The sequence below is a fragment of the Strix uralensis genome, chromosome 17, assembly GCF_047716275.1.
Source record: "Strix uralensis isolate ZFMK-TIS-50842 chromosome 17, bStrUra1, whole genome shotgun sequence".
Taxonomy (NCBI): Eukaryota; Metazoa; Chordata; class Aves; order Strigiformes; family Strigidae; genus Strix; species Strix uralensis.
The window spans coordinates 8,328,065-8,349,428 of NC_133988.1; the positions used below are offsets into that span (position 1 = coordinate 8,328,065).

General features: G+C 38.8%; 1 protein-coding gene across 1 annotated transcript in view; it reads right to left on the minus strand.

The window, feature by feature from the left end:
* PPIL2 (peptidylprolyl isomerase like 2) overlaps positions 1-21,364 on the minus strand; it is a 71,324-nt gene that overhangs the window by 20,905 nt on the left and 29,055 nt on the right. Inside the window, exons 11-14 of the mRNA XM_074887072.1 lie at positions 20,413-20,488; positions 19,097-19,203; positions 6,440-6,529; positions 5,004-5,037 (exon numbers count right to left, since the gene is read on the minus strand). Coding sequence (XP_074743173.1) covers positions 5,004-5,037; positions 6,440-6,529; positions 19,097-19,203; positions 20,413-20,488 — 307 coding nt within the window. The remainder of the gene's footprint in view (positions 1-5,003; positions 5,038-6,439; positions 6,530-19,096; positions 19,204-20,412; positions 20,489-21,364) is intronic.

Below are 21,364 nucleotides of genomic sequence, written 5' to 3' on the forward strand. Positions count from 1 at the left end.
CAGGAGCCAGAAGGAGTTTTTGCACAATTCTGTAAAATAAAAATCACATGCATACCCAAGATTCAACGCTGAAGGCAGCTGGGAGCCACTTCCACACATTTTTAATAAAAGAGAAAAATTCTCTTTAATTTAAGAGGTGTTTACCTAATTCTCACACAGAGATGAAATCAGACCGACCACATAGCTCATAGAAAAAATTAGACTGTATTCATCATTTCCATGGCTATCTAGAGTGGCAAGATATATTTAGCTTGTAACTGAGGCACAGTTAGTTATTCAGTCTTGTATCTGCATCTTCTGCTGATAGTGGAAAGGTGAACAGATCTAAACTGACATCTGAAGTAATCACACATTAGCAACTATACTGAAAAAAGCCACATTTTCAGATTGTCTTTTGAACTAAACCAGCTTACTCTTTCGTGGTCTTTGTTCCTTCTAAAGGCATTTTTTTAGAAAGTAATTTTTTTTGGGTAAAATTACAGAAGTTGTACAACAGGCCTGCAAAGAGCTGAGAGATGCACCTAAAGCTTCAGAAATGTAGCATTCCAAAAGCCAGGTGTGGGCTGGGAATCATCATTCATGACAGTTGTGATTTTAAATAAATCCTTCCTTTTTCTGGCATAAAAATTGCTAAGCAGTGGTAAGGAAGTGGGAGGGCTCTGATTCACAAAAATGATGGCTTACTTTCTGTAATTTTCTTCTTGTCATTTGGAACAACGAGGTACATAATAACATCTGACACTTCTGTAGAGCTTTCCAAGTGAGACTCTTGAATCATTTTGCAAATATGAAAGCCTTAGCTCAGCCAGTAAGTGCTTCTCTCCCTTCAGATAAGAGGACATGGTACTTTTAACCCCACATACCAGAGGTTGTATTTTCAGAAGGGCTGCAGTCTAAAAGGACTATATTGCTAGATAAAAAGGCTTTGCTCTTGTCTTTTTGCTGAGCCTCAATCATGCAAGGAAAGGGGCTCTAAAACTGGTTACATCTCAGGAACTTCCCTTGTTAGGAAATCCCACTGAGAACTGACCAAGTTTGTCCACGGTCTCTTTGCTATCAGTAGTTCAGAGGAGGTGAAAAAAATGTGCTTTGCTCTGCTTGTTGCCATCCAAAACGTAATTCCCATCTACCAGTGGTATTTTATCTTGGACTTTTACAGCTATTATACGCCACCTTTGTGCCCTCCTGCATTCATGAATGGACAGAGGCACACACCAGTTGATTCATGAGACCTTCCAACAGGTTGCATGTTAAGAGTAGCTGAAAACTGCCTGTGCCACTTCGAAAATGTAATGCTTTGCGTATAGTTTTCCCTTTTTGCATACAAAGGGTTTAGGATATTAAATCTATTTTTCCTACATGCAAATTTTCTTCTATTATTTGGAACACTGAAAATACAGAGCAGCTGCTCCCCTTGCACTAGCATGAGTTAGACAGAATTACTCACAATGTTCAACCACTTAGTTGTTATGAACAGCAGGAAAAGAGATACATCACAAATCTAAAATTCATTTTCAAATAATTAATCATTACAAAGAATGACCATGACTCAGCTTATTGCTCTGAATACTGCCTCTACGGGTGGTTATTTTGTTAGAAAAGAAATAAGCCGTTGCAGCACAACAAAATGTCTTCCAGTAGTCTTACAAAACATTAAGTTGAAGGCTGTAGAAAATTAGTTTGGTCTTCTAAATCAGTGTCAACCTTACGGGACTGTATATCTAACTGCTTTGGCAATGCAGGTCTGCCAGCTAAGCTAAGGTAAAACTGTATTTCCCACTCTTTTCTCAGTATGGTATCTCAACTTCTAGACGCCATAACATTTATTTCCAACCCTCTCCATCTCAAGGTTAACTGCTGAGTACCAGGAATCAGTTGTCCTTCAAGTGTCTGCTGCGTCACAGTTACTTTTATGACAGTCTAACAAGAGACTCAAAAAGGACACATTGGGGTGCTGCAAAACAAATAAAAAAGAAGTAAGGATCAGTGCTGCTGACAGATAGGACTGTTCAGCTGGAGCAGCCGTGGAAGTGGACAGTCAGTGACAATCAGCTTGGCGTTTTACATCTGTTTCCAAAACACAAGCACACTTATCTAGGTGAGCCGAGAGCACAGCTGCAGTCTACATACGTATGACATGTAACTTTAAGTCATGTTGTACTGAATGTGTCCAAATCCACCCAGAAGCCAAACTGTCCTGGGCTTAGTTAGCAATGGAGTGGGTGATCATCTAAGTATTTGGGTGTTGCAACCATAAACCTGACACCTGTTACCGAACATGGGATGAATGTCAGATGACAGAAACCAAATGGTGGAAAGATTTTTGAACAAGTCTGTTCTAGTTCCTGAGCTGATGAACAGGAATAATTAATTAAATATAACAAAAATATATACAGGCTTAATGCACCTTCCACATACCAGTTTGGAAAAGGTGGGGGTTTTTTTAAACAAACAAACAAAAAACCATCCAAAACCTCTTAGCCAGAAAATTTTAGTTAAAGCAGAAGGTTCTGTGTGGAAGGGGAAACAAAGGATGCTCTTTTTTTTGGAAATCTTCTTACAAAAGGCTGTAACAGAAACAATTCTGTCAGTTTAAAATATTGGCATTTAAAAGGTAACCTCCAAACAGTATTCTCTATTGCCAGCTGAGATATCTGGGAAGAAAGCCCTGTCCTACTCTCATATGCTTCTCTGATATTACAGAAGTCAAGTTATTTACTCCTCCAGTAAACCTCTAAAAACCATTAAATCTTACAGACTTTTCAGCTTTCAAAGATGCATCTTTTAATTTTTTTTCTAAAAAGCAGTGAGTCAAAGAAATACTGAAATTCCTTCCAGCTGCCAGAAGAAATAAAAAAAGGAATTTATACTGCAACTAACATACAAGACCCAGGGAAAAAAAGGTCCAAAGTACTGAATCCCAGTGCTTTACTCCAAAGCTTTCCTAACATGAATGCTTGTGATCGATCACATTAATAACGTGCAAACCAGAATTTTTACACCACAGGAGCCTAGAAGAACATCAGTACATTTGCCATGTTCTTACACTGCTGCCAAGCCATACCCTCCTCTGGCCACACTGCTGTGGAGAGAACAAAGCCAGACAGACAGTGGCTCGACATACGCAAGTGAAATTTCTGCCTCACATTCAAGTTCCCAGGTAGTCAGGAACAAATCCTGACAGACTACTTGCACTCCGTGAACTGTCTAAGCAGCTTCATTTAAGTAAGTATTAAACACACAGGCATGACAGTTCAAGAGAAATCAAGTAGAAATGACAATTTACAACACTTTCTTGTGATATTATCATATTCAATCAGTGATTAAGTCAGGTTATCTATAATTCAGCTGTCTTCAAAAAATAAAAACCATTCAGTTGCAAAAAAGACCATCATTTGGACTCTACAATAACTGCAAATACTCTCTAAAAATCTGCAACACTCGTATCTATTTGAGTGTACACTGTCCGTTTCATTAGAACTTTAATAGTCTTGACAGATGTTTGCGAGACATCTCGCCTGCAATATATTCATATTTAATTAAGAATGACAAGGAGAAAAACAAGATGGAAAAGACTAGAGGTCATTACACTCTTTTTTTTAAATAAAAGAATATACATAGGAGGTTTTTTTCTCCTATGGGCTTATTTGCATTTTACTTCCTACTTGCTTTGCCAGTAGAGCTGAGTCTTGACCTTCAACGCAGCTGCACTGCCAGTCCTCTGCCAACTGTTAATTGTGCTGTCTCACAATACTTCTACCATTTGCACAAATAGAGACAAAAATGACACCAGCAAGTTAATTTTCATTCCACAGCAGGATCTGAACTCCACCCTACAAGGGTGAAAGGTGTCTGAGTCAACCCATTAAATTTCTCCCATCTCCTGACACCTCTTTAATTTCTCATTTTAAAAGATGTTCCTAATTATGTCTTTTGGGACTTGAACTGAAACTTTCCTTATAACAAAATCAAATCACATTTCTTTTGACAGTCCAAGCATATATGGCAACAAATCTTGTTAATGGGCTTTTGCCAGCAAAACACAGAACCTTTAACTAGTCTCCAATCTTAGAGTATGTGACTGTTGATTATTGCACGCAACAGAAGAAAAGCTCTTGGGCAACCCACACTAAAATTATTTACAAAGTAAATAGAGCTGAAGTATTTAACAACTACAAAGACATCTTTTTTGGATGACCTGTGAGGACACACAGAATAATATAGGTTGCATATACAAGTGACACATGTATGAACTTAGAACAAAAATGCACAGAACCCCCCAGGACCAGGGAAGGAGCTGCAGAGGCTGGTGACATCTACAAGTGGGTAGATTAAAGGTGAAAGTGGAAAATGAGCAAATTTACAGCAGCAACTAGACACGTTACATGACATATCTACTGTGGTGGGCAATGCTCTGAGGACCCTTCAGCTGCTACATCTCCTGACCATTTCTGATATGACTTTTATGCAGATCTCCAACTAAGGGAGAAAGAACAGGCAGAAGAATTTAGTAACACTGATCCCTAAAAGTTAGAAAAAGAGCAGCTTGAGCTTTACAAGGCAACTAGCTGGGAGAACAGATGGTATCTGGCCATTCACCAATTCTGAGGCAGGTCTCAAGTATTTCATTAACGCTGAATTTGAAAGCAACTTTGCATGAATGTGTTTCTTCCTTTGTTCTGTGCCCTGGAAGGCCAGCTGTAAAACCATTATAATTTTCATTTATTTATTTTCTGAAAGAAAAAGGAATCAAAGACCCAACAAGAATTCTGCATGGAAGAGTGCCCAAGTTTTAGACTGAGAATATATCGGATGAAATTTTGAGCATAGTTAAAATGGTCATAAAAATACAGCAATTAAACCCGCTGCTTTAAAGTAGAAATACTCACAATATACCACATATCATCATTTAGAGAATTTTAATCTACAAGGTGTCTGAAAATGAATGTAACAACACAGTACATGAAGCGAAAACAGTTTACTTGATTCAAACTCAACCTTACCTGTTCCTGTTCCGGTTGGATCACCTCCTTGGATCTGCAGAATTAAAATTAAATCAATAGGTTATGTACATATCTGTGTGAAAGACATTAAATACAAGCCATAAAAGCCAATTCTGCTCAATTTTCTTCCTTCTATATTGTGTCATGTTGACAAGTTAGCAACAAGGAAACCATTACCACTTATTTGGAGCTGCTTTTATCAGCTGGCTGTCAGCTCCTACATTACTTATCTGAGGGCAGAATGACAGTTTTATAAAAATAATAGGTCTCTTGTGGGTAAATAGGGAAAATAAACAGTCTCAAATGGGTTAACCAAATCATCCTTTCTATTATGTGCTGAGTCATAACCTGCTTTTTAACTGATGATGCATTGCTTCTGAAACTGAAAAGGCTCTACATTTTGCTACCAATTCTCCACATGATGGGAAGGCAAGAAATGAGGGAATATGGAATATTTTCTGTATCTGAATCTGAATTTCCCAGTAACCCCCTCATTATCTGCAGTAGAGAAAATCCTCATGTGAAACCAATCTTTCAGCCACAAAATTAATCGCTGTATATACATGCAAGATCTACAGAAATAATATTCTATATTCTAATGCCAGTAGATGGAGCGTGACATGACTAGTTTTAGACTAATAGCACACAAGCACAATTTTAATTGTGAGTTTAACTATGAACTGAGATATTCAGTACTGTCAAAATAAAAAAAAGCTTTTTTTTAAGGATGACAGGACAGAATGTAACATTCAGTGATGTCCCCTGAAAGATGTGCTCTGCCTTCAGGATCAGGTTATTAATTCTTCTGAAAGGAAGTAACAGGACAGCTACAATATCCCAAGCTGCCTGGACCAGACCTATGTAAATAAAGAGCTTTGACTACAAAAGTCAACTTTCTGGTTCACTAGGCACTCTTTAACTCCTTCACAAAGAAAGCCTGGGCACCTAGTCCTGGAGCACACACAGGAAAGGATGATCTGACAGTATTCAAGTACCACAACCTGAAACAGAAATTCAGCTGCTTTCTAAAGTTTCATCTGAGTGGGATTTCAACTGGCCACAGCATTACTTACCAAATTAGCATTTCTCTCTCTCCCTTTCCCCCTCCATCCCTCCCCATCTCTCTCTCCTGTTCATTAACCACCCACCCACAGCTTGGGGAAGATAACAAGTGCTATGCGCTAAGGCAATGACTCTCAAAGGCTTGTCTGGAATGCTAGTGAAAGCACTACTAAATGCACTGATGCTCCAAGTGACACTAGTAGTCAGAAACAGTTGTTAGTAAGACTAGTAAGTTAGAACAATCCTAATTCTGATGGTATATTTAATATATTGTAAGTTGTCATGCATGGAAGAAACTAAAACTGAATTAAGCTAAATAAATATTTTGAGGACATCACATACTGTGCATTACGCAGTATTTGTTCAGTACTCACCACAAAATTACGAATTGATCTGTGAAAAATTGTTCCATCATAATAGTTCTTCTTGCACAATTTGATAAAGTTTTCACATGTTCGGGGTGTCTGAAAGACAAACGAAGTTTTAATTAAGGAATACCTTTAGACAATCAAATTGGTCATTACACTGTTTACAAGAACCACTTTTCATTTGTGCCTTACAAAGAAACAATCATGCAGGACTTGAAGAGGAATGAGTCTCTGATTAGAGGAAAAAAAAAAGTATAATATATGCTCTTTTAGACACACACTGCGTTAAATAAATTAAACCCAGACCTTCTAATGTGAGCTCCCAGTACACATAATGATGGTGAAAGCAGGTAAGCTCAGAGACTTTCAAGTAACTTAGCTCCAGCAGTGTATCATAATCCTGTTCCAAAGGGGTACTTCTAGCACCCCCTTAGCACTAATTTCCCAGAGTAAGAAAGAATCTGACTTCTCTGCTCCACTATTTCAAAGTGAGCACATTGAAGGTAACTGGGAGAGAAGCATTTGGTCCTCTTTACCACTTGGAATTAAAAATGGGACTGACCTCACAAGTCATGGATCATAGGAAAAGTAAAAAAGACAAGTTGTTTTCAAAAACCTCAAAAAAAAAGAGATGCTAAATATATTGCCAACTTCTAATTTGTTTTAACAGTGCAAATTAAAGCTATTTATTTGAATTTATGAGCCATGGCATTCAAAGAGTACCTTCTGAAAAACCTGTCTACCTAATTATCCTTCCACTGTAATTGTACGGATTCTCTTCTCTGCAATACCAAAATAATTTCAGATGTACAAATACAAGTACAGAAACAGCCTGTTTTCTATACTTGGACATGTTTTCCAGCCCCACTGTGGATTATGTGCATAAATATATTCCAGTTTTACAAAAGAATACTTATAACTAATCACAAGTTGTTATAGGCCTTGAAAATATCCTTATTGTTGTATGTGCTTGCAAGTAAAGCCCCACGATGAGTCACAATGTCTGTAAATGAACACACACAAGACTTAAGGCTCTTTCTGAAAGACACTGACTGATTCACTTTACATTGGTATGACATCATTCTTGGTCAGAGCTGCAGAGAGACAGAGCAAGACTGAGCCATGCAACCTGAAGTGACTTAAAAGCAAAAAAATAAGGCAAGCCCAATTACAATCATTTAAGGATGAGATAATCTCTGTCTTTTTAAAGCAGATCCATACAAGCATTCATCTGGAACCATACAGAACTTCAATTTTCTATATATTCTCATCTGAAACACAACCATTTGCACCCCACTTTATTGACACTGAAATGTTTCTCAATTATCCAAACAAACTCTACCTGCCATTATAAATTCTTTATAATGATTCCTTCTTATTTACTCTACACAGTTATAGATGACAGTTGTCAGCTGGGCCATAACTGGAAAAATAAACAAATTCTAGCATAATCTTACACCAGCTATTATCTCAGGTTTCCTGTATAATTCATTACTGGGATAAAATGGTAATGATACCATAATGGGTTTATGGTAGAATGCCACTAGGACATGTATTTTGGTAGCATCCTGAGGGCAACTCGTAAGTATATATATTCCATAAAAACTGTTTCAAGCAATAGGAGGTTTTCCTACAGTTTAAATGTTTATAGCAAATTTGAAAATTTTTCTTTGAATTGGACATATATGCTTGAAAATAATCTTTGTACATAACCTTTAAAGTAAAATTCAACCCCTGAAGAATCATTTGTGCAGAGTATGCTTCCTTTATAAGATAACATCCTAACAGCCTTGATCCGAATGTAGTGCTATTAGTTATCACTCATGAAACATGCCAGTAAGGATAAAAATAAGTTAAAAAAATTTCTTTAGGAATCAGAAATGGAATCAGCAGCTTTTAGCCTAAGGCACTTTATCTCATGAGAACCAAGTACTCTTTGGAGAGAGAGACATAGTTAATAAGTTCTCGGGGGGGAATAGGGCAACCTTTAATTAATTTTTTACAAAAAATGAAATCAGGCAAAAGAATAAGTCCCCTAGGAATACATACCACACTGTTTTAAATTTGCACAAAGTTGATAACCCAATACAGATTTCCTATTTATTTTCAAAACACGATTTGTAAAATATACATCAAAAAACCTGACTCCAGTGATGTATTTTTTATGCAGGCCCTATGGTGACCCTTCTCTCTATATGGATTTCTAGTTATTATACCTTTTCCCAGAAACAAGCTTTTCAAATGCAACTGCAGAAATATTTAGTATACATGCAATAATCATTTCACTGCAAGGTTTTCTTTTAATTGCCACCAAATTGGTTCCCATGGTCACGTCATGCATCACACAGATACATTTGGCAGGTAAACAGTTCCTTAGCAACATTGCCATTACCTTTTATGGTGCTTTTTAATAGACACAAATAAAAAGGTTTGCATTCAATCAGTAACAAACCCCAGTTTCAGTCATGCAGTTGATCTAGAATATCTGGCTCAGAGTATCTGATTTATTCAAAGCAGTTAATGTTCTTGCCAAATCTCAAACTGCCAAGCACATTTCAGGGACTTTTTAAAGCAGCATCCTGTCCAAGCAGGAGAAAAAGGCTTGACGTTTATGGGGAAGGTATAGGTCCTCAGTAATGAAGTTACGTTCTGTATTGACCATATAAACAAGGCCAGTCTTTGAAGTCTTTGTTCCAACTACAAAGACTGATGAGAAATATATATATAAACAAACCTGACTTTGTTATTTGAGTGTAAGACCTTGTGGAAGATGTCAGACTCACAGTCTTGGAATGCAAAACTGTCTATTTCTTCAGAAACTCCTTCCACACCACTTGCCTCACACCATTTCTAAAGGAGGAGGGGATGGTCAAGGCACCTGGAAATGCAGAAGTCCAGGAAGCAATGCCTGTTTCTTGTTGCCTCATTATTGACAATGGGCTCCAGGCTTTCTTTTTACTCCTGGCTGTTCTTGTCTCAAATTGACCTCAACAGCAGCAGCTAACTTATCCCTCTTTATTCCTTTTATATTAAGCAGGAAATGATTTAAATTATTTTAATCTGCTGACTATGACCTAGACTTCTATGTAACAAAGTCAAGGAAAAATGCCACCTTGATTTGTTAACCTGTTGATCTGAAAGCCACCGACAGAAAAAAAGGTTATCTTTTAAATCTACTGCAATATCTTCTCAGAATGATGCAGTGATAGCCCTAAGAAGTCAAATTTAAAAACTGTGGAAGGCTTTTCTGTCCAAAGAGTGTGGCAGGACAGCCCTGAGAAATTCTCCTTTTTTTTGGTAAAGTTGGAACCATGCAAGTGTCTCTCTATGATGTCCTTCAACTTAAAGACCCTTCTCTCTCCAAATGACAAACAGTAAGAAAAAAAAAAAATCTTTCTTACACCAAAAATGAGTCTCCTGCTCCAACCATGCTTTCTGTTTACTTTGTAGATGCCAGATAACTGTCTTTCAACTGTTGAAAATTCACACCCAAGACAAGTGGTAACTTTTTAATAAACGGTTTGAGACAGGAATCCAGAAGAATACTTATCCCAGAAGATGACACAAATGCTTTGCTTGGCTCACAGACATGTATATTTAATGGGGCAACAGCCCAATGGTTTCATAATTATGTTTAAGTCTCCATTTAGCTAACACACTTAGTAGGTAACTCTACATGGAAATGCCAGCACTCTACCAGTTACTAGGCCCAGACAAATTTCAGGATTAAAGAGAGACTGCTACTAAGAATGACCATGCAAACACAGCAGTGACAAGAGGCTGATGTGAAATCAGGGATACTGAGGAAAACACTGAAGAAAGGAATATACAATTTAGAACACCAAAGCAAAACAGAAAAAACCCTGACTCTTTACTATAAAGTTCTAGGAGAAATGCAGATTTAACCGAGCCAATTTTAGTTTCCTTTTTGCCAGCAAGGGTGGCTCTAAACCAAGCAAAATTCATCTCTCTTTGCTGCATCCTGAGACCTGAGGAGTAAGAAACCAAGCCAGGTCACTATCTGATTTCTCAGTTTGCAGCTCTCCTTTCTCATCAGTTAAAATGGGTCATTACATTTGTAAAAGTTACCTTAACTCGGAATTTGTATTGGGCAACTGAAGAGCCAACCAGAAGTAGATTAAAAACCTGCGGCACTCCTGTTGCCAAGGTACGGGAGATGGGAAAAGAGAGAAGCTTCTGAGTTGTTGCCATGACTGCAAGGAAGAAGGCTTTACTATGTGAAGAGCTAATCATTTCAAAATGCTCCATCCCTTGAGGATCTGCATGAACCTTGAAGAGAAATTTCACACTAAGCATTCAGAAGCTGTCATTCACACATCTGTATAATTTCCTTGTGCTAATTCCACTTCCCTTTTATTTCTTTTTTGCCTCTCTAAATTGGATGAACTGTAGTAGTTGCACTAAACTACAGAGCCTTGATATATGCTCATTAACCCTATGTTTCAAAGCAGAAATAATGAAAAGCTCTTTCCTCACAAATTAAAATCGCATTCTAGAGCCTTCATCTTATCACACAAATGCCAGAATCCCGCTACTAAGAGGCATGAACTAGTGATGGGAATTTCTAAGGCTTCAAACGAAGCCTGCAATTTTTTTAAATATAGATCTCCTTTAAAATGCAAGGTGGATTTTGTTTTGCTTTAGTCCTTTTACTACCTTTTTTTTTTTAATAGAGCATTTTTACTCTTGTAATTGTTCATTCTAGCAACTTTCCTAATGCGTGAGCCCATAAAGAGGTGATTTGGTAAGGTTTACACTCTCCCCATCCCTTTCAATCTGCAACCCTCATAGCCTACGCATCCCACAGGAAAGAACTCACCCTAATAAAAGCTTGGCTTTATTTAGGGCTTAGTCAGAGGCAACTGTAATGGAGCAGTTTCAGGAATCACCATCTATCAGGTGCAATGTCTGTTCCCTCCACTAAGTCATGAAAAGAAACCAGACATATAAATATTTTTAGTGCGTTTCAATGCATAATACTGCACTGGAAGGCAATTTAAGCTACCCTGCTTCACTTTGCACCAATGGACTAGGTGCACACTCCCATTTGTTTCAGAGCAAGAGGGACAAAAGAACTCCACAAAGCCCACTGCAAAAACACAGGGAGAATTTCACTGTGGGAAGTCCATAATATTTCCTTCAGGAGAAACATTTACTATAGACCCGAACATCAACCCCTGCCAGCTCCATTTTCCTGCTAACAGTTCCCTTACATGCGAGAGGAGTTGAGCTGGTGGCAGGTTACAGTGGGAAACAACTGCTGCCTATGGTGGTTCAGTTCAAAGAAGACACGGTTCATATAAGGGACACCATTCTCAATCTGGTCACACAGTGAGCAAATGCGTTCGGGTCAATTTGTGGTCTATGATCAGAAGAGCACTGTTCCAGTGAGAGAGCACTGGAGAGATGAAAGCATCAGGGCATTGTGGAGTAAAACGCTTGGCCGGACTCTTACTGATATTAAAAAAGAATCAGAACAAGCAAACTATGCTTCGGGTAATAGATTGCTGACTTGATAGCAAACATTTGCTTATTTTGTTACCTCAAAGCCTCGAAGTTTGCTTAGAACAAAGAGCAGAATTATTGCATTCTCATCACACAGGAACCCACTATAATTTAATTAGCTATTTAGCAAAGATTCCAGCAGATAGTTGAATTTCACTTTTCAAAGGCATTTCTTCCACAATACTGACATTAACAATGCTACCAAAAACTTTTTCAACATCTAAGCAAGATGCTCAGCTTAGACAAGATGCCAATAAAAATGTTACATACTCCAGTTTCATTTCTCACTTTTTTGCAAATACAGGGACAATCAATCAGTTTAGCTGAGCACAACTCAATTTAAGCAAGGCATCTAATTCACTCATCTAATTTGTCAATGTTAACTACTAACTCTCCAGAGGCAGAGTCATCATCCCTAGCCACAGTCATTACTTTTCCTCTAACTTTTATTTATTGCAGTAGTAGAAAAGAAAACATTCCTCTCGCCTCCCTCAAATTTGTCAGTCACACGAGGGTTGAGGAGCTTGTCAGACAGTGCAGTGCAGGGATGGGTGCTGATGAGGATGGGGCCTGCAAGCATAACATAGCACTGGTAGGTACAGTGCAAATGAGGATGCAACTTTAATTGCTTGAGCAACCTCCAGCAGCTGTAAAACTTGGAGTATTGCAGGTCCCATGGCAGCTCCCTGGCATTTCGTCAGTCTGCAGCTGACTGCACATAAATTCCACCTTTTCAGGAGATGTAACCTGTAACCACTCCCGTGCTAGACAGTGAAGCTCTGGTAGCTGTCAGCCTCCCAAGGTCACCCTGCTCTCATCAGAGGAGCCGAGGTACAAGCAAGAAACACGTCAGAGAAAGATGAAGAGCAGCAGCTGTGTAACTCCAAACCACCCGCCTCATCCTCAGGTTTGGGATCACTAAGTGGCAGACACAGCTGGTATGGGATGCCTGCACCATCAAATGTCAAAAACCAAGTGACACAATCCAGTAACAGTTGATTCTCTCCCCAGATCCAGCTTGTCAGGGGGGCTGGGGAGGTAGAAAGGTTCAAAAGTGCAAAACGCCTTCCCACCGATTACCCAATGCCAAAGGCTGCCAGGAAACCATGCAGAGACAGTCAAGGGCAGCAAGCCCCATGGTGCAGGGACAGGTTCACAGGGAGGTGGCCAAGCACCTTTCTGAACCTCTCGTTGAATGTCCCATTCAGGCACGGGCAGTGGGGGACATCGGAGACTCCCACTGCCCCTTCTCTGCTGCAAAACAGCACTAAGGACAAGCATACAGTGGCAGCATCCAGATAAGGCATTTCCTACTAACATGTTTCTCCTTTCTCAAGCATGGGTGTTATGCCCCCAAAGTTAAAAATATTTAAAATATTAACTTCTAGTCAGTTAAGAACAACCTAGAAGTGACCTGTGAATCAATATGGCTCTGCAGAGCCATTCTACTCCCAACCACAAAGAAAAGCAATAGATCTGTCTGCCATTGTAGCACTTTGAGGAAAAAACACCAAGAAATAACAACATTCTCTCTAACAAGCATTTTTATCTTGCTGTTCTCCTACTGGAAAAGGACAGTTTTGTTTGTTTGTTTTTAGCTTCTGTTGACAAGAATCTTTAAAGTTGGAAGTTGCAGCTCTTCCTACAATGACCTATTTTGATTAAAAAAAAAAAAGTCAGTCAGTCATTTACAACCATGCCAAGACTTCATCCCTACAACCACATTACTGAGTGAACAGACACTGGCAAAACCTCAGCCAGTTATGTGCCAGACAGTGTCATGATGACACTGACAGAAAGTGAGTAGAATGGACGTTTAAATCAGAAAGAAAATGAGACATCTGCAAAGACTGGGGAACCTTGTCATGTCAGGAGGTCAAAGGATTTTTTCAGCAACTCACTTCTTTCCCACTGGAAATGGATAAGAAGTTTACAGGCTTCTGATCTTCAGAACAGTCCCTCACACAATAGGAGAGATGATTTCAAAGAACAGGAGCTGGCTTACACATTTATAGATCACAGGCATATTTAACAGGTCAGAGGGCCTCAAAAGATTAAAACATCAGTGTTTGTAGAATAATGGTTTCTTCAGATAGTTATGCCAAGACATCATCATTAAGCAGAGTTTGCCAGGCCCTAAAACCTCAAAAAGCATCTGTGGAGTGCTGGATGGAGCTTTGAAATCCATCTCACATTCTTCTTTGTTATGCCAACTTGCCCTTAAACCTTAAAGTATTAAACCTGAGAGAGGCAGGCGAATTTACAAAAACTGCCATGGCAGTTATGGGTTAGTATTCAATTACCACCACTGGCATGTGTTTAACCACCAGATCATTACCCCAGCATGACCACTTGTATGAAGAGAACTCACAAAGGAGAGAAGGGAGATAGTACACCAAACCTGCTGTTAATCATTTTGACAGGGTCTTCTGGAGTGTTAAATTTTTATATATATATATATATATATATATTTCCATGGCACAATGAAAATAAAAAGGTACAAGCATTAAACAAGAAAGCCTCAAAGCAACCTAGATGCAAAGGCAGGAATTTTTATTCCCTTTCACAGGTGCAGAGACTCAGAGTCTGCTACTCTGTCTATTCTTATGCAGGGCTGCTGATTCCAACAGGCAGTCTAGGTTATTCGCATAGCTGCACTCCAGCAGCCAGGCATCTATGGCACATGTTATTGCCTGGGAATTCAGAATTATGCTCGTATTTATGCTCATTGTGAAATAAAAAATGGGACACCACTGATTTAAAAAAATCTGTAACTAAATGATATAGCCACATCATGCAGTAAGTCCGTGGCAAAGGCACAGAATTCAGGGTTTACCAGCTCCTAGTTCTCCACTCTATCCATTACATCACACTGCTTTTCTACTTCCACATCCAAGTCAATTTGACTTTTTGCACAGGGTGAAGCCTCCACCCTGCCTTAGGAGGCTGCTCCACCACCTACAAGGTAGAGCTGCATCACTATAGTGACTAATACAGCAAAATACACACGGATGACATACACAGTTGTTCCCAGCAGCATCCTGATTAAAGCAGTTAAGAGAACTTGAGGACTAGAAAAATCACAGTAAATAAAATACAAGAAATCCAGTGACATTCATTGCCTTTCATCAGTTATTTCTTCATAATTTATTTGTTTGGCAAGGCATAAGACTAGAGCAGAAAGAGTAACACTTGTTGGATACTGTTAAATCTTCTGTACTTGCCAGAATTACTTCTGGCAAGTAAAATTTTTGTAAATTTATTTCCAATTAGTGTATACAACAAATGTTGCTTATGCCCAGCTGAACTCAGCTTCCTGGAAAATGTCCCTAACAAATGGCCATCTGATTAGTCCCCATCAGGAGGAACATACTGTATCTGAATAAGAAGACTGGGAGAAAAACAAATGGCAACAAAGAGCACTAGGGACACTGCTTTGATGCAAAGAGAGAACAGTAGTGTACCTTTGCTCATTTAAGGCACAAATACAAAAGGGTGGAAGAAAATCCAGTTTAGCTTCCAAAGTCTTTTTATTGCCTTTTCTCAGGTCAATTACTTAAAACACACATCATCTTTCTGGAACCTAAGTGGAGTTTTCTGGTGCTCTGAACAAGTGATTTCAAACAGAAAATATCTGGATTCTAGCCCTATTTCATGCTCTCTTTTTGAATCCTGTCACAAAGTAACTGATGACTTCAATCACACTGCAGCACTGATTTCCTCCCCTGGATCAATACAAAACATTTCATGATTAGGTTTTTGGTGCTAGGAAGAATCTCATCACTATCAATCTTACTGATTGTCACCTTGAAGTACTAGTATATGAAGATCCCTAGATTTATTTTTAAACAAAAGTTTCCACATGTACATATGGACTGAAGTCCAAACAATCCATACTGCCAGATAGGCAGTAAAAAAAACAGGGGAAAGAAAAAAAAAAAAACCCACAACAGGGGAAAGAAAGAACAGGAGACAAAAAAGCTGTGAAGGGAGAGGGAGAAAGAACCCAAGGGGGGTAGTGAGGACAAAGAGATACTGGGTAGACTTCAGAAGCAGTGCAGACTGCTGAGAGCACAACTGCAAGAATATTTTGCTTAAATACAGTCCATAGTCATGAAAATACAATTGAAGACTCAGTTGGCACACACTCTAAGACGGCAAGTATGTCACTTGTTGTTCTCTATTTCAGTGAGAAGACTTCACCACAAAATGTATATTGAATTCCAACCCGTAAGACTATTTTAAAATGTAATTTGAATGTTGTGAGTCCTACCTCTGGACGCAGGTATTCATTTGTCATATTTATATAGCAACTTCATCCTCAAGCTTCCTAAACCATTTCACAATCACGTATTTGCAGTACTGTGCAAATACAACCACTGCTAGGGTGGCTTCCATAATAACCAGAGCACAGGATATCACTCAGCAATTAAAAAAAGGAGCCTGTGGTCAGGTCAAAACAACAACCAGGCAGGTAGTGTTCAGTCTTCAAAAAGAGAAGCTAAGCACCACTGTAATATGGCTTATAAATCATATACTTGTGCCTGCAGTTGCACTGCTTGAGAGAGTAGATGTATGAATTCCCCAAATCACACATATTTTGTCTGAATTCAAACAACAATGACAACTTAATACTGCTGTTGGCTCTCTCAATCACTCAAGTAGCACAGATCTATGTTGAATCCAGTGCTCCCAAATCTGCTGGTGATCTTAGTGTGTATCAATACAGTGCTTTGGGCTGAAATTTGTTTCTCCATTTCTTTCTGAGAAGCCAGAGTACTACCCATGCCAACTACATTAAAAAATCATGAAGGCTGAAATGTGAGGCACCAAAAAGTCTGTGCAACATTAATTTGGGTGAGCATTATGATAGAGTCCAGTTCCCCTGCCTGCATCCAAGGACCTTACCCACATTCTACACTTTTGAAGGAAAGCCAAACCTGCATATAAACCATTTCACTACACAGTTCCAAACAGCTCCCAGAACTGGTCCAGCTTGTGCACTGAATAAGCCAGGAGAGCTGATAAAAAAACTTAGCATGTGATTAATTAAGACTATTACCATGCATATTCACAAGCAGGGTGAACTGGATGTGTTTAGAAAGGCTTGATTTTGGCATTTCCCCATTTTCTATGTCTGTCTTTGCAATCTCAATAGAACCATTGTAGCTGTTCTGTCTATATGTTTGTGACCTATATATGTGTTATATGTCTGTAAGATGTTTGCTCTATCTGGACTGAGCCACCTTATATGCCTAACCTCAGTGTGATTCAGGAAAACCAAAGTTAGAAGCACAAACTCCTTATATAGTAAAGGGAGAAAAACAAGCACCTCCCGGAAGAACTGATTTAATAGACCTAGGATGATGACCTAAAGTGGATGTTGTGAAAACCTCCTTAAAGCAGCAAGTCTTTCCTACTTATTCTAAATATATATCTTTTTCCCCTCTGCAGAGCCAAAGGTCTGCTTAATTCACACAGATTTGATCAACACAAAGAAATGAAAAAAACAGATGGCTAGAGGCCAGTGTTCAAGCAGGTCTGGTTGTGTAAAACAGTGCACACTTCCAGTGTGTACATGAGGAAGCAGTGTGTGTGAAAGGGAGATGAATAGGAATTCAGCTGGAAAAAAGGAAACACAATTGATATCATACAGGAAGTTTATACTGAGCAATTGAGACTAGGTCCTCAGGACTGAGTGACACTGGTCACCCATATGGCCAAAAAAACCATGCTGATAAGAATAGCTGCAGTCAGCCTGCATTAGCCAGGAGCCAGTTTGAGAACATATGGCAAAACAAATGATTCAGTGCAATCTGCTCATTCTGCTGCTTTCCCCAAATATTGCTGTACTAACATCCTCTGCTTTTTGCCTTATTACATAGTGTTACTATTTAAGAGCATGGAAAACACCTGTAGGGATGACAGGGACCTACAGAATTACTAGCATGATAGGCTGCTGTGGAGATTCTCATACTGTTCCCATAGATCAGCTTGAGATGTTTACACATATCTTGCTCCTTACTTGTTTGAGAGAAAGGAGAAGAGAAAGCTAGCAGGCTTGTTCTGTTTGCTCCTTTTTCTCTCTCCCAGGCAAAAAAAGATGCATTCTCCCAGTGCACCTCTAGATTTCATGCCAGGCACCCCAGCTCCTAGCCAGCACTACTGCCTTAAATTCTGTGACGGTCACAACAAGCAGAAGTTTTACCCTTTACAGCCCTATTCACATCCTTCAACTTTCTAGAACATCTACCCTCAGGCCTACACTCTCCTGAGATAAAAATCTCAAGTAAACAATGGAAGGTTTGGGCTTTTTACATTGAAAACTTTTTTCCTTTTATGGATGCGGTTGTATAAATAAATAAGCAAGCACACTAGGAAGCATTGACGTCTGAGACATCAGTGTCACCACAATTCATCCATCTATCATAAGTCTTGCCATGTTTATTATTTTAAGAGCCACAGATTTCCCCTAGAATCAGACTGTATTAACTATAAAAACTGTAGTCCATTGTTTTTTAAGATGAACGTCTACCTCTTAGTGGCAAAGGGAATATGTTTAAAAACTTGAACCTTAAAAACTGAGACAACAGGAAGTAAAAAACATATTCTAAGGTTTTCATTTAGTTTTGTTCTGTAAAGCTCAGGATTTAGAAGCAAATCTAACCATTTCTGGGGATCTTAACTACATGTACGCAGGCTGACAGACTGCTCTCAGTTTCACCAAGGTTCTTTTCCTGGTTCTGCCAGTAACCTGCTGTGTAACCTCAGGTTGTTCCCTCTTCTCTGTGCTCTTCCTTCTTTTTTCTCTCTACCTTTCTTGTCATTGTTTGGGTCACTATAATCCTGACCCTTTGAAGCTCTAAACATATACTTTGACATGTTGTAAGTAGTCCACTAAAATGTACAGGACTACTCAAAGAGAACATTTATACATTTAGTAGTATAATATATAAAATAATATATATACATTTTACAAAGGAGTTTTGCTTATGTACGAAAATGCACCAAAACAACTGAAAGCTAATTATTTATCTGTATCTATTACAACTACACACTATTTCTTTCTTTGGACATTTCCATTGCCAGCTCCTATTCTGTTATTTAGAGAGATTCATCTTATGGGGCACACAGTACCATATCACAGTGCAGCTCCAAGTTTAGGTCTCCTTTATTAGTGTGAAGTCGCACATAGCCCTTCTTCTTCACATATTTGTATCTCACAACATCTTCTTCAATAGCAGCTGTATCAAAGCAAAAGAAAATAATTAGCTCTCTGGAAGCTTACTCACTGATCTTTAGAAATCATCAGAAAACAAATTGCTAGATTCTACTGTCTGACCTCTTTCCCTGGGGTACTGGGTCTTCAGGGATCGTACTATGCAATTCATCTATGATAACCTCAAATTAATCTCTGTGCAAAACACTTTCCATTATAGAAAACCACTAACTCCTCGAGAGCTAACAATATCATCTATACTTTTAAGTCACAGAAGCATTCAATATTACAAACTATAATTTTCAAGTAATGTCTACCAATCACGAATGTTCCTTTACAACCAAATTGTTTCTTGTCAAACTTGGAAGCCAAGCAGGTAGTCATCAGTCAACCACAAATTGCTGACATATGAGGACCTACCCAGTTCTGAAAACAAATGAAGCTGTTACTGGAAACATTACTGGAAAGTCAAACCAAAGGATCAATCTAGGATGTTTCCACTTCCATTTTGTCAAAATGTCCAGTTAGTCAGATATTTTCAACACTCAAAGAGTCACCTGCAAACCACTAATCCACCAAGTAAAGGAACTGAACTTGGTAAATACAGTTTTAGCAATGTATTCAATCTTTGCCTAAGTGTGTGACATATTTCAAATTTTAGTGCTAAAAGCCAGACCTTTCTCTTCAACTGTGAATACTAATTGCTCAGCTATTGAATCAATATTCAAATTAAATAAATTCTATCCATTTGTGTTGAGGCTGGAGACTGAAAGGAAATCTTTATTGTACTAAAATGTATTTTTGCATAACCTTGAAAAGCAGTAAATCAAAAGTTACCACCACAAAACTTACTGTCATTCTAACCAATATTGGGTTAGGCCAAAAAGTTGGTAAAGATTTTGTATGCTATTTGAGGAGAGATTATACTTCATTCCTAACTTACATAAGCAGATATCCCATTTTGTGGTCCCTGGGCATAGAAAATACTTCATTAATTTCAGTTTAACATAAGTAACCACCATTCAAAGCTGAAGTTAATTCATAATTGCTCCATTATTTTCAGAATGAGCTCACTGGAAAGTAAGGATATATCTGCTCAGGGAATACATTTCTATGGCATCAGTACTGACCAATTATCAATGCATTCCCTCAGTCCTCATAAATGTATGTGTGCTAGTGAGCACACCAAAACTGTAAAGTAAATAAACAGTTTGTAGCTAGGTAGTTCTGGTACCTGCTTCATGGGTAGTTTCAGGCACCATTGCAGTGGAGGTGAAGGAAGCACTTACTGCTCCAGTGGAATAGTGAGCCTGTTTGCAGAGGAAAAAGCAGAGAAAAAGACATTAGATCTTAGAATTTGTCTACTAAAGATACTATATAAGCACTAGAAACACACAAATGTCATCCTTCTGAAGGTGGACTTTCTGCTCTACCTCCTATAGAAAGAAACAAATGCACGATGCAGCAATAATTCTCCATCTGTTACCCACAACATTTGCTCTGATGAAACTCTAGTTAAGGCTGCCCGTACACTGAGCTGAAGGGACTTCCACTACAGTTTAATACATCATTATGCAAAGATTCTATTATCAGAATTTATTTGTATGTCCACAGGTGGAGATATGAAAGGAGGACTGCTGGCAAGATGTCTGTAAAATTCTGCAACGCTGCTAAGAGGAAGGACAATCCAGTGAACCACAGAGATAATGCGGAGGAAGCAAAACACCCCCCCTCCCACACGCAGCCCTTCTGTGTGCAGAGGCACTGTCCCATGGTTCCCAATATCTATTTTGAGCTTTGCAATTCTCCCGAAGAAAGGAAATGTGGATGTCACACATGGATTTTGTAGTAAATTACAAAGATCTAATAAACCCCGAGATACGTTTAGCGGCTCTGGGGCAGCACCTGTAAAGAATACAGGTCAGGCCAATGCTCCACCCATAAGGTTACACTGCATCCTATGGAAGTTTATAGTTATGTCCACCCACATCATTAGCGGACAATCTGACTCTCCCAACAGGCGTAGAGCTCATCGTTGTCTCTCATCTCTTTTTTTGCCTCTCTACATCTTTTGTTTTCTTCTAACACTATGATGCCCTGAAAACGGGGCAAATGCAATCCTACTCCTTGGTCACATACACTCCCTAATCTGTCACTAAGCCTCCTCATTAAAAGCCATATGTTGC